At 61.8% G+C, this 13,537-nt stretch overlaps 1 protein-coding gene across 2 annotated transcripts in view; it reads left to right on the top strand.

Annotated features, from left to right (window-relative positions):
* BSG (basigin (Ok blood group)) overlaps positions 1-6,384 on the top strand; it is a 10,209-nt gene extending 3,825 nt beyond the window's left edge. The window contains exons 2-9 of one of the 2 annotated variants that reach the window (XM_012645484.1): positions 1,757-2,104; positions 3,579-3,735; positions 4,299-4,381; positions 4,553-4,689; positions 4,804-5,080; positions 5,797-5,821; positions 6,039-6,107; positions 6,191-6,384. In XM_012645484.1, coding sequence (XP_012500938.1) covers positions 1,757-2,104; positions 3,579-3,735; positions 4,299-4,381; positions 4,553-4,689; positions 4,804-5,080; positions 5,797-5,821; positions 6,039-6,102 — 1,091 coding nt within the window. In that variant the 3' untranslated portion in view covers positions 6,103-6,107; positions 6,191-6,384. The remainder of the gene's footprint in view (positions 1-1,756; positions 2,105-3,578; positions 3,736-4,298; positions 4,382-4,552; positions 4,690-4,803; positions 5,081-5,796; positions 5,822-6,038; positions 6,108-6,190) is intronic. The other variant, XM_012645482.1, reaches the window with a different exon arrangement.
* The last annotated feature ends 7,153 nt before the right edge of the window (positions 6,385-13,537 follow it).

Here is a 13,537-nt window from a genome sequence, read left to right on the forward strand (position 1 = left end):
AAAAAAAAAAAAAACTCCTGTGACTGCAAAGGGCCACAGACCATTGTTACATCTGAGACCAAGTTTGTCCCCTTGGGAGTGACATCAGCCCATTGAGAACATGTGCCAGGACACCCAGGTGGTCCTGAGACTGAGTCGAAGGGGCTTCCCCGGGGCCAGGCCTGGTCCCTGCAGTGCGGCCCTCGGGCCCAGGGGTAGGGGTGTCAGGCTCGTGGGTCCTCAGAAACGTGAACGTGGACATGGGCATGTTAGCCAGGTCCCAGGGACAGGCATCCACAGTCTCCTCCTCTGAACCCTGGGCTGGGGGTGGGTCAGCAACAGGCCCTGCCTCGGGCCTTCCCTCTGTGGCCCTGAGAGCTGAGTCCTGAGCCCCCTACTCCCACCTGGAGCTGGCGTGTGGAGACCTGGGTGCAACCTCTCTTCTGGCACCCTTGGGTGAAGAGGATGCTAGGCCCAGACAGGGTCCCTAGGCTCCAGGACCAGGCAGCCTGCCACCCAGGCCCAGGCCCAGGGAGAGGGGCCGCAGCAGGGCAGGAAGGAGCTTGCCGCTGGGCTGCCTGGGCTTCACTTCCTGCCCTGACTGACTCACTGCTCCCAGCTCTGCACGCAGCTGCTGGTTTTGCAACCTGGGAAATCTTGACTCCCGAGGAATGTAGGTTACCAGGAGGAATCCCTCTGTGGAAGTGGCACTGCCAAATGTGGTAGCGGTGCCTGCCCCTAGCCGTCGGTCCTCTGAGCCATCTTGGGCGGTTGATGTGAATGTCCCCAGGACCCTGGAGCCTGTGACTTGTGCTCTGCTACGTGGCCTTGGAGCCAGGAGCATGTGTGTGCACATGTATGTCCTGCACAGGCGTGTGTACAGATGCATGTCCTCACAGGTGTTGCAGCAGTGCTGGGGCACCTGCCCTTAGGATGTTGGGGGGTGGCTGTAAAGCCCAGGCTGGGGGAAGAGGAGCACTTGCTCCCTGGGCCTGGTCGTTGCAGGCCTCCTGGGTTTGGAGTTCTGAGAACTTCTGTTCCATCCAGGGAAAGAAGCAGCAGGTGGCCAGGGGTGAGGAGCAGTGAGGCCCCCGGGCCCAGCTCCCTCCTCTGCACAGGGGCCAGGTGGCTGTTTTCGAGGCGTCCCAAGGAGACGGTTTCCTACCCGTGGGCTATGCTCACAGCAGCAGTGCTGTGAGGTCCCTGCATGAAGGCTGCCCACCCTTTGGATTTTGAGGTTTATTTTCTTGGTGACTGAGCAGGTCTCTGGGGTGGACAGAAGGAGTCACACACAGGACTCCGTGGTGTCAGGTGTTTTCCTGGGTGGGGAATCAGGTGGAAGTCAGGACGCTGCCCCTGGGGTCTGTGTTCCAGGCATTAGGGTGACTGCAGGCTGGGGCTTCTGGTGGTAGTTCTCGGCAGCCCTCGGGCGGAGGTCGTGACCTCTGATTATTCTGCCCACTTTCACCGTTTGTTTTGAAACCGCGTGTGGTTTCACGGTTGTGCTTTCGGAAGTCACTGTGGCCGCAGAGAGTTCCAGGGGTCCGGGGGGGACACCAATGACTGCCTGGAGCTGCCTGCTTGGCCCCTGCCTCCTGGAAGCTGGGCACATGGCTTTTCTGGTGTCCTGACCTCACGCTGCTGCGCTTCCACAGACTGAGAGGAAGACAGCTCATCGGTCAACCCTGGGCCGGGAGTCCCATGGGGAGGCCTTCCCCCGGGGCACCCTGTCTCCTCTGCGGGGCACTGACAAGGGCACTGACCCTCTCCCCTACAGCCGGCTTTGTAAGGTCGCCCCTGTCGCAGGAGAGGTGGGCAGGGGGCAGCGTGGAGCTGCACTGTGAGGCTGTGGGCAGGCCCGTCCCCGAGATCCAGTGGTGGTTTGAAGGGAATGGTCCCAACGACACCTGCTCCCAGCTCTGGGACGGCGCCCGCCTGGACCGTGTCCACATCCACGCCGCCTACCGCCAGCACGCGGCCAGCACCATCTCCGTCCACAAGCTCACTGCGGAGGACGCAGGCACCTACGAGTGCCGGGCCAGCAACGACCCGGACCGCAACCACCTGACCCGGGCACCTAGGGTCAAGTGGGTCCGAGCCCAGGCGATCGTGCTGGTCCTGGAACGTGAGTGGTGGGCGCCTCGCTCAGTTTCCCTCTCGTGTCGCTCGCCGCCTGGCTCCCACTCGGTAGAACCCAGACACTCCTGCCGGACTCTCCCTCCTACTCTTCCCCCGCTGGGGACCCTCCCGCCTGGACCGAGGGGCTCGGGTCTGGACATGGGTGGGCTAGGTGTCCGCGTGGCTCTGTCCCTTAGCAGTTGGGCCCTTTGTTCTCCCCTCGGCCTCCCTCCTTTCCGTCCATCCAGTCCTTGGTCCGATCTGTTCGATCCGTTCCTTCACCCGATCCGGTCCTTCGTCTGATCCATTCGATCCGTTCCTTCACCCGATTCGGTCCTTCGTCTGATCCGTTCGATCTGGTCCTTCATCCGATCCGGTCCTTTGTTCGATCCCTTCAATCCATTCCTTCACCTGATCCGGTCCTTCGTCCGATCCATTCGATCCGTTCCTTCACCCGATCCGGTCCTTCATCCGATCCATTCGATCTGTTCCTTCACCCGATCCGGTCCTTCGTCTGATCAGTTCAATCTGTTCCTTCACCCGATCCGGTCCTTCGTCTGATCTCTTCGATCTGGTCCTTCACCCAATCCTATCCTTTGCTTGATCTGTCTGATCCATCTGATCCGTTCGATCCGTTCCTTCACCCGATCCAGTCCTTCGTCCGATCCGTCTGATCCGTTCGATCCGGTCCTTCGTCCGACACAGTCCTTCCTCCAGTCCATCTCCACTCCTGCTCCGCTGAGCGCCTGCCCTGTCCCCCTGTGTGCGCTTGTCCAGTGGGTCTGGGGTCCACACTGCAAGCCTGAGGACCCCCTAGCTCAGCCCAGGCACGCAGCTCTCCAGAGCCTTCCTGTGCTGCTCAGTGTCTAATTCCAAATGAGTTCTGAGTTTGGATTCGTAGAGGGAACATGGAGAACTAGCCCAAAGGTCTGTGCTATTGGAAACTGGTGAAAGAAGCTGGCAGCTCCCTGGGCTGCTGGGGGTCCTCTGGGAAGCCGGTGCCTCCTAGGAAAGGGGGGGCCCCTCAAGGGGCCACCTGTCCCCCCAGAGAGAGACTCTGAAAGACCACCAGATGAGGGCGCAGTGCCTGGGTGGTACAGTATTTGTTTCTTAGAAAGGAATTTCTGGTGTGTGGTGGGGCTGCTGCCTCCAGCAGGTGGATGTCTCGACTCCTGTTCGAGGACTTGGGGGTTTATCTGTCTGTTCCCCCATCAGGTCCGAGCCAGTTAGACACATCTGGGCAGAAGCACCAGGCCCTGGTCCAGCGGCGTGGTTAGGCTGCAGCCCAAGGCCCGCCTGCTCTGTCAAGGAGGGGCCCCTCCCAGCAGGGACTCACTGGAAGGTTGTGGCCTCCCTCTTCCAGGAGGGGCCGGTCGGAAGTTCGTGTGGCCTCAGTCCTCAGGGTGTCTGGGAGGAGTGGGCTGTGGGGGTGGTCCTCCCTCTCCCCGGGCCTGACCTCGGCTTCGGGGGGGTGTCTGCAGCTGGTGCAGTGTCCGCTTCTGTGGAGAAGGTGGGCTCCAAGACCATCCTCACCTGCGCCTTGAACCACAGCGCCACGGAGATCACCGGCCACCGCTGGGTGAAGGCGGGCAGGGTGCTGAAGGAGGACTCGCAGCCCGGCCTGACAACCGAGTTCGAGTGAGTGAGTGACCTGGAGTGGCGGGTGGGCAGGTGCCCACCCCACGCACGTTCTGTGAGAACAGACTAGTCCTCGGGCTTGATTCAGGCAGAAGTTGGAAACAACCTCTGCTCAGAACCCTGACCACCGGGGGTCCACCAGCCCTGACCTGGAGCCCCTGACCGGCTCATTAGGGTCCTGAGCGCACGTGGGGGCCTCGGCAGCTTTGTGTTCCTAACACAGAAAAGGTCAGACTCCAGACGCCCTAGTGGCTAAAGCCTTGTCCTAATTGGGGCTCAGGCTGGCTCTGAACACAGAGCCCTTTTGTTTCTGGGCTCACTGGGAAGGTGGTTCACATGGTGAGGGGTGCAGAAGGGGTGGCCAGAGGTGGGAGGTTCCCCCGTGCAGGCGGGGGCTTGTGCACATCCTGCAAGGTGACAGGTTCCGTCAGGGTCTGAACTCAGCTCGGGACAGTCTCCCTTTTTCCCTGTGTCGTGGGTGGAGCCCCGGAGAAGCCTGGTTCCCATGAGGCAAGACTGCCCCGTCCCGCAGCTCACCCAGCTCCCTACTGCTCTCGCTGCAGGGTGGACCCGGACGACTACTCAGGAGAATACTCATGCATCTTCCTCCCCGAGCCCACGGGCAGGGCCAGCATCACGCTGAGCGGTGAGTCCTGCAGGCTGGGCACTGGCGGGCCCAGCACAGAGCCGGAGCCAGGGTGCAGTGGGGGCAGAGAAGGGCCCAGGAGCCCCCGGCCCATCTGCTGTCAGAGTGGAACAGGCTCCCCCTGCGGGGCCCTGCGGTTCTAGGCTCCTCCCTTGTTCGGTTTCCCCTCAGGGCGCCCCAAGGTGAAGGCCGTGAAGAAGTCGGAGCACGCCAACGAGGGCGAGTCGGTCACGCTGGCCTGCAAGTCCGACTCCTTCCCCCTCATCACAGACTGGGTCTGGTACAAGACAGCTGAATCTGGAGACCAGGTGAGCCCCATGGCTGGGTACAGCCTCTGTCCTCCAGGGACCAGGTGGGGACATGTGAGGTCCACGGCCGGGAGGCCTGGGCTCCACTCTCCAGTCACAAACAACCCCCTCCAGGTCATCGTGAACGGCTCCCAGAGCAAGTTTTTCGTGAGCTCCTCTGCGGCCAGGTCAGAGCTGCGCATCGACAACCTGGATATGAACTCCGACCCTGGCAAGTACGTGTGCAACGGCACCAGCGCGCAGGGCTCCGACCAGGCCGAGATCACGCTGCGCGTCCGCAGCCGCCTCGCCGCGCTCTGGCCCTTCCTGGGCATCGTGGCCGAGGTGCTGGTGCTGGTCACCATCATCTTCATCTACGAGAAGCGCCGGAAGCCTGACGATGTTGCGGATGGTGAGCTGTCCTGCATGCCTTTTTTTTGGGGTGGCTCCAGCAACAGGGCCAGGAGCTGAGGGAGACTGTGGGAGCCCTGAGGGAGAGAGTGGGGTTGTGGCCTCGGGGAGCTTGGGGCTGAGCCCCAACTATTCCTGGCCCCTTCCTGTGAGCAGGCTGGGGGAATGCTGCCCACAGCCTCACCCACCTTCTCTCCTCCCCTACTTGGCTGCAAGCTGGTGTCCTCCACGGTAAGCGCCACCCTCCTCTGTGGGGGCCTGGGCCATGGGCGTCACACGGGCCTGGCTGCATGACAGGGCCAGGGAACTCGAGACCCACTGTGGCAGCCACTCTGGCCCTGGGGCCCAGCTCCCCACCTGCATGCGTCCAGCCAGGCTGGTGTGCCCTGTGGGGCCTGCATGCACCAGGTGTGTGGCCTGCAGCGCCAGGGCCTGTGGTGGCTCCTCCTGGAACGCTGGCAGGGCAGGGACAAGGCCCTCGAGGCTGTGGCTTCAGACAGCTCGTTCTGGGGTGCACACCCATGGGGAGGCCAGCTTCCCCTGCATGGCTCTGCCTCAGAAGACCCACGCAGGGCAGGGTTGGTTGGTGGCACTGAGCCTCCCCTTGGGGAAACTGAGGCAGGGCCAGCAGGACAGGTGCCCCCTGCGTGCAGCCTTATCCAGGGACAGTGCTGATGGTCTGTTCTGCTCTCTTCCATGCTGGCTGTCCGTCTCCAGATGACGACGCAGGGTCTGCACCCCTGTAAGTCCCTCTTGGGGGTTCCAGGGGTCCAAGGAGCTGCCTACTGCCCTGAGGGCTTTGAAACACAAAGGCCAGGCCTCGGGGTTTCCCTGAGCCTTGGTGCTCATTTGTCCACGGGGTGGGCCGGGGACTTGTCGGGGGCGCTGGGGGTGGTTGGGGCCCAGGCCCGAACTGCCGCAGCCTCCCGAGCACTGACTGCTGCCCCTCTTGCCCCCAGGAAGGGCAGCTCGCAGCACGTGAACGACAAGGATAAGAACATCCGCCAGAGGAACTCCACCTGAGCCAGGTTCTCTGCCATGGGCTCCGGGGGTGGCCCCAGGGTGCACGGGTCGGGGGGCTGTCTTCTGAGCGTCCCTCCCTTGCCTCCAGGTGGCCTCGAGCTGAGCTCCCCGCCATCATCCGTCTGCGGTGTCACCTCCTGCCAGCGTCCATTCCCAGCATTTGCAAAGTTCCAAATTCTCTCACCTCTTAAAGAAAATCCACCCCGAGAGCAAACTGATTGTAGATTCGAATCATATACTTATTTTTTTCTTTCTTTTTTTTTTTTAAACTAAACTAGGGTTTTCTATGTATAGAATTCTGTTCCTTGGGGTTTTTTTTCCTTTTTAAATGTTTCACGAGAGCCCCAGGGAGTTGCTGTGGTCCTCGAGGCCTTCGAGCCATCCCTGTGGCTTTTAGCCACTAGGTCTGAGTCACGGTGGGGGCGGGGGCAGCCCTCTCCGCTGGCCTAAGTCAGTGCCAAGTCCCTGCCCTTTGTGGAAGGTCACAGGTCATGTGAGGTGTCCAGCATCCTGCCTGTCTGAAGCCAATGCTGTCTGGTTGTGCCCTGCCTTTTATTTTATTTTTATTTTCTTAAAGCCACAAGCCTGGTGGCTCTGACCTCTTGGCTGCAGAGGACCCACCCACCCGCACTCAGGGTGACCCTTTCACGGCTTCCAAGTGACACCCAGGTCCCCTTCCGTGCCTGTGCATCCGGCAGCGGGGCTGTCTGGGCAACTGTCGGGGTTTTTGCCAGGGCACCGGTGCTGCAGCCGGGGCTCCACAACCGCAGAAACCTCCCAGCCTGGCCCACCGAGGGCAGCTCCCTCTTCACAGCATCAGGGCTCACGTGGGAACCCCCTTCTCCTGCCCGCCCCTCACCAATAAAGACTGACCCCACCTTGTCCTCTCCTGGCTCCTGTCCATGCCTGGGTGGGGCCGGGTTTTCCCGTAGAGCTTGTGTCCACCCTTGGCTGGGATGGCTGCAGCAGGGCCTTGGGGTGTGTCCTGGTGCCAGGACCCCATGTGTCCACTGGGACCCCATGTGGGGTGACCACAGCGGGATGGGAGTGTTGGGGCACCGGCTGGGCAGGGCGTGGGGCTGACAGCTGGGCCAGGAGCTCTGTTCTCAGGGTGCATGGGCCCTGCGAGGGGCGACCGGGAGACCACCCATGCCTGAGAGGCGCAGAGTGTGGGTGCTGACCTCTCTGAGCCTTTCTGCTTTTTGCTCTCAGCATGTTCTGGGCCTGGCAAAGCCGAGGCGGCCTGCCCAGGGGAGGGGCTTGCTGGTACCCACTGCTGTCCAGCCAGCACCCACCCCTCCTGGGCAGGAAGCTCAGTGCCACCTTGCTGAGGTTCCCGTGGTCCACCAGGACAAGGTAGGCAGAGGAGGGCAGTGGGACCATTCCCAGAGTCCTCCTGTGCACCTGTCTCCTCTCCTTTAGGCTTCTAGAACCCGAGGACTGGTCATGGGACTTTGGTTCCAGCCAAGAGGAGACTGAGCCTTGGGGGAGGGGTCACTTGCCATCTGCCCACCAAGCACAGCCTGCACCCTGACAGCTGGAGCAGATGGGGTAGGGGGAGCCTTGGGGAGCAGGAATCAGAGGGTGGTGGTCATGGGAGCAGGGGCAGGAGGCGAATGGGACAGCCCATAGCCCTCACCAGCGCCCGGGACACAGGCCCAGACCTGGACCCCTGAGCAGGCCTCCGGCTGGTCTGGGTAAGGGCGGTACCTGCACCTCAGGAGAAGGCAGGGGGTTGGGGGAGCCTTGGGCCAGCTCTTCTCAAGTTCCGTGAGGAGCCAGAAATCCAGGGCCAATTTTCAATCTTGTGGAGAAATCCAGCATTTTAAACAACGTAACAGAAGCTGAAAACACACGTGACTCCTGGGCCACCAGTTTGGGACAGCTCTGACACGGGGGAATTGAGTTATGCATGTTGGCGGGACTGAGGTCGGGCTCAATCTGAGGACCTGGCCAGCCCCCTCCCTCCCCTGAGCCCTGGTCTTTGGTCCAGGCTTGGTGCCGGCAGGGACGCTGGGAGCGTGGTCCCGGCTCCCCAGGGGAGCGCAGAGGACAGTGCTGGATGCGCGGTGCACCGTGCGAGGCCGCCGCCTGCCTCTGCTCCGCAGCCGGAAGAGCTGCCCGCCCAGTGCTCAGGGAGGGGCTCAGGCCAGCTCCAGTCCCGCGGACGCGCTGCCAGGCTGGTGTTGGGGGGTTGAGGGCTGCAGCCCGGCCCTTCTCTGTGGCCGTCGCCAGAGGGCGCCACCCACCCCCCCCACCCCGCCCACCGCGGAGCAGGCCGAGCCCCGTGTGACGTTCGGGAACCCTTCACCTGCAGGCAGGCGGCCAGTGGGGCGGCCTCCCTCCCAGGACGCCCGGCGGGCCATGGCCCGCACCTGCACCGGCACATGCCTGGGCCCGGTTTTCCCCGGCTGTGACCCTGGGAGGGCAAGACAGGCCACCGCCCTGGGCCCTGCAATCCTGAGGGCACCACCCACCCAAATATTTACTCAGTGACATTCATTCAAAGACATTGATTAGGCACCTGTGGTATACTTGACGCTTGAGATTCTGCGTGAACAGGCAGAGAGGCCCATGGGGCTCGTGGAGAAGGACGCGTCCTGGGTAGGAGGAGTGGCCCAGGCATGCTGCGGTGGGCTCGCAACTTGCCCCTGCCCACGGTGGTAGCTCGGCCCTCTCTCCTCCCCCTGGGGGCGGGCACAGGCACGCTGGGGCTCGGACTCTACCAGGGGGAAAGTGGGGGCTGCAGGGCAGGTAGGCAAGGGCTTCCTAGCAGGTGAGAGGGCAGGGTCTGGGTCCCCAGAGACCTGATTAACAAAAATACGATCCCTCAGCATGTAGTTGTGTACATCTTCCTGCAGCACTGAGTGTTCTTGTTCACCCAGCAAGCATTTAGTGAGGGCCTGCAGTATGCAGCCCTGTGCCCAGTGCAGGGCTGCAGTGGTCAGTAAGTTCTTGGTGGCAGCTGGCTGAAGCCTGCCTCGGTTCCCCCAGAGGTGAGATGGGGCAGCCAGAGCTGCCAAGTCTCAGGTTTGGTGAGATCATCTTTGTCAAGTGTCTGGAACATTCAGGAAATGGCTGCCAGCCTCCCCCTGGGAACCTCAGGGTCTCAGGAGTCCCAGCCCCCAGCAGGCAGAGGGGCAGGGCTGGGATGGCTGTCAGAGGAGGGCTCATTCCTGGGCTGAAGCTCAGTGGCCAGTCTGCTTGCACCTGCAAATTGGCCCCTCCTCTTCCTTACCCACCTCCTGCCCCAGGGGTGCCATGGGGTGGCCTGCAGGGGCCAGCTGCTGGGACTTTGGGCAGCACCTCCCACTTTATGGGCCCAGGGCAGGGACAGTGACACCCCAAGTTACCACCATGTTTGGTGGCAGAAGGCCCTGAAATGGAATCGGCCAGAGTTAGGGACCATCAGACTTTGGTCTTCCCACCAGGAGTGCTGGGGCAGACTCGGCAGGGAAAAGAAAATCCGCCGCGGGGATCCCAGTCAGCGGGACTGAAGGCCCCACTCTCGTTGTAGACACGGAAACAGGCCCACGGAAGAGCCGCTCAGGTTGTGCCCCTGCGAAGATGGCATCTCTGTGTGTGGCTAGACCCAGCCTCAGTTTCCCCAGCAGTAAACATGGGATCCTGGTCCTGCTATGCATGGCTGATCCCCCCACTTTTTTTTGAGGCAGGGTCTTGATATGTTGCCCAGGCCGGAGTGCAGTGGCTATTCACAGGAATGTAGCTTCCTGGAGCCTTGAACTCTAGGCTCAAGGGAGCAGCTGGGCCCACAGGCGTGCGCCACCACGCCCGGCTCGGACATTCAGTATTTACTGCGTCCAGCAGCGGGTTTTCCAGTCTGGCTCAGTGCCTGCCCTGGCCTAATTTTGTCTTCCTGATCTTAAACTGTTTTTCACTCAGAAGGCCCCCAAATTACATAAGCTTCAGGGCTTCCGACCTGGACCTCCCCCTGACCAAGTGGGAAATGTGGGTCTGTGGCTGGCCAGTGCTGTAAGGGATGCTGAGAAAGGAAGTGGGGCGGAAGGTGGGAAGTGGGGAAAAACCCTGCTGGAGGGGGAACCGCCAGGGCACAGGCCCGAGCTGGAGCAGGGCTGGCCTGGGGGGCCCAGCAGGAGGGGTCTGCGTGCCCAGAGCCCAGGGAAGGGGGCACAGTGTGCAAAGCAGGGATGGCAGGGAGGGCTGGGATTTTCTTCCAAAGGTAATAGGGAGCCATGGGTGGTTTTAGGCAGCAGATGTAAACTGACTGGAGAGGGTTTTGTGGGGGGGAGTTTTTTTTGAGACAGAGTCTCACTCTGTCACCCAGGTTTGAGTGCTGTGGCGTCAGCCTAGCTCACAGCAACCTCCAACTCCTGGGCTCAAGAGATTCTCCTGCCTCAGCCTCCTGAGTAGCTGGGACTATAGGTGCCACCACCACGCCCAGCTAATTTTTCTACTTTTAGTAGAGACGGGGTCTTGCCTTTGTTCAGGCTGGTCTCAAACTCCTGAGCTCAAGCGATCCTCCCGCCTCGGCCTCCCAGAGTGCTGGGATTACAGGCGTGAGCCACCTGCCTGACTGGAGAGTTTTTATATCTGTCACCCACACCCCCCCAACTCTGCCCTCCTTCTTCATCTCCTGCACCCACCCCCTGGGCCCTAAATTGAGATGCTTCTCCCACAAGTCAGGTGTAGTCCTGCCTCCGGGCCTTTGCCCGGGCTACGCAGCCTGTCCAGAATGCTCTTCCTGCAGAAGTCCCCAGCACGGTTCCTTCCCTCCCTCAGGCCTTCCATAGGACATCACCTCCTCCTCCCCACCTTCCTCATGCCTCTCCCTGCTCCGAGTTTTTGTACAGCACCTACCACCTTCTAGCGGACGATATCATATTTGCTAGATGTGATGTCTGTCTGTCTCCTCTGCCTGGTTCTCAGCCCCTGGATCAGGTGCTTAATCAGTATTTTTAAAATAAATATAATAGACAAATGCAAAGAGCGCCGTGGCCTGGGCAGGCGGCCGAGTCAGTGTGGTAACACCAGGGAGGCTGGGACTGGTGCCTGTGCACACTGATGGTGGCTTGTCCTGGGTTAGGAGTCGCCAGGACCGGGTCACAAGGAGCCCCAGGCTCAGAGAGGGGCTGGGACCCTCTCTGAACCAGGATTGCCTTTCTGCCTGTCCTGCCGCTGGGCATGGTGGGTCCTCAGGCTGGGTACAGGTCCTGCCTCCTCCCCACTCTCAGCCACAAGCCCCGGGGCTCTGGCGACCTGCCCAGCCTGACATCTTCCCAGGGTGAACATAAAAGGTCCCCCTTCAGCTGGAACATGCATCTGCCCTCGGGGCGGGCTGCAGCCTGGCACGGCCCCCTCTGCTGAACCCGGCCTCTCCTGCGCAGCCTCAGGACAGACAGCTGCCCTGCCCACCTGCAGGGAGGTGACATGGGTCTGGCATGTGGGCACAGGGGTCCTAGGGTGTGGGGCAGCCTGGCAGGGGTGAGAGATGCTGGGCTCAGCCCTCCATTGTCAGATGAGGACAGGTAGCCAGGCAGACCCATCCCACAGACACTGCCAAGTGCCTACTGTGTACAGGGGTCTCCACACACATCTCCACCTCATAGCCCTGACACCTGGGTGGGCGGAGGGCACGCCACACACCCAGTATCAATGGCCAATGTGATGTCAGGCCCCAAACTGCTATGGAGCTAGGGCCCAGGAGGTTCCCGCAGGTGGGGGTGTTCTTCCCGCTGATTTGGAGCCCCGTTTCTTGGTGTGGGTGTCTTTCTGCCTCTCTGTACTGCCCTCCTCCTCCCTGCTTGCTGCTGGAGCAGGATGGGGATGGGGGCTAGGGCTAGGCTCTTGTGTCACCCAGCGCCAAGCAGCACCTACCCCAGCCTGGCTCCAGCCCTGAAAGAGCCTCAGGCTGCCTCTGGGCTGGGAAGAGCCTGTGTCCCCAGAGCTGGGGGGCTCAGAGGTCAGGGGGGACAGGAAAACAGGCAGCCTTGGGGCTCCTGGTGGGCACTGGTGGGAAGGAAGTGGCAGGCTCTGGGTCTCCCTGTGACCTCAACCTGAAGCCCACCAGACTACAGGAGACTCCAGCCCCCCACACCCTAGGGCACTGTTTGAGGGGTGGGAGTCCCCAACACGTGTTTTCCTCGTCTTGCCAGCATGGCCTCAGGGTCCTCATACGCAGGCCAGGGAGAAGTGGTGACAGGACCCCAGACTCCCACACACATGGAAGGGTCTTTGTTGGGGGCCCACGAAGGACAAAGCAGGGGCTCTTGTGACCTTTAAAAACACCCTTTTATTACGGAAATCTTAAAACCTATAGAAAGGAAAGAGGCTGCCACTGGCCAGGGCCCTCCCCGCGCTGCCCTCCAGACAGAGGCGAAAACCGAGGCGCGGAAGAGAAGGCCCTTGCCCTCAGCTGGGCTCGGTGACCTTGGGCGCGTCCTTGCACTTTGCCGGCCTCAGTTTCCCCTCCTGGGAAGAGGGTGGCGCGGCCCTCCAAGGCCTCAGGCCGCATGACCTTGGGCTGCCCCCGACCCGGCGGTCGGAGCTTCTTCCACGCCAGGCCCAGGCGGGGCGCGCGGGAAGGGGGCGCAGGCGGAGGCGGGGCTCCCGCCCCCGCCCCTCCCCCGCGGCCGAGGCCTCAGCTTCTGATGAAAAATTGCTCCCGCTCTATTCAGGAGGCGGCAAAAGAAGAGTCACCCCCAGGGGCAGCCCTGGGCTGATTGAAAAATAAGTTAATTTCAGTTTGAATCGATGGGCCTCAGGCACTGAAATATCACGGGAAATTAAAGCGGCCGCTCTCCCGGGAGCCGCGGCATTGACCCGCGCTAATTAATGCTGGGGAGGCCGCGCTCGCCGCGCCGCAGCCGCTCCCGCTCCCCGGGGGACCCCAAACACTTCTCATTTAACTAATTAGACGGGGAAAATTGGGTGTTAATTTGTTTAGGATTTTTCCCCCTCTTCCCCCGGCAGCTCCCTCCCGGTCCCGCCCCGCGCGGGGCCGCGGAAATGAATGCGGGGCTCGCCGGCAGATGGCTGCCCCGGTCACTCTGCAATTTTCTCCGACTTGATTGCTTGATTAGGTCGTTAGCACATTAAAAAAAAAAATTGCTTGCCGTCTGGCGCTGGCGTGATGAGTGGGACGCGCGGCAGCGCCTGGGTAATTTATCTTTTTATACGGCAAAGAATTTGATTTCAATCTGCAGATATATGGGGCGCCTTTGACACCTGTTTAACATCGCGCCGCTGACAGCTTAACCCTTTGCTGCCTCGGAGGGAGCGCTGGGCTGGGGCCGGCGGCGCCTCGGGTCCGCGCGCCCCTGCGGTTCCCGCCGCCGCCGCCAGGTGGCGGAGTGAGCGCCCGGCCGCCCGCGGCAGCCCGGAGTCTGCGGCGGAGCGCGACCAGCCACACCCGCCAGGGGGCGCTCCGGCACGCCCGCCTCGCATCCTCCGGCCC

The sequence above is a fragment of the Propithecus coquereli genome, unplaced genomic scaffold, assembly GCF_000956105.1.
Source record: "Propithecus coquereli isolate 6110/MARCELLA unplaced genomic scaffold, Pcoq_1.0 Scaffold232, whole genome shotgun sequence".
NCBI classification, from domain to species: Eukaryota; Metazoa; Chordata; class Mammalia; order Primates; family Indriidae; genus Propithecus; species Propithecus coquereli.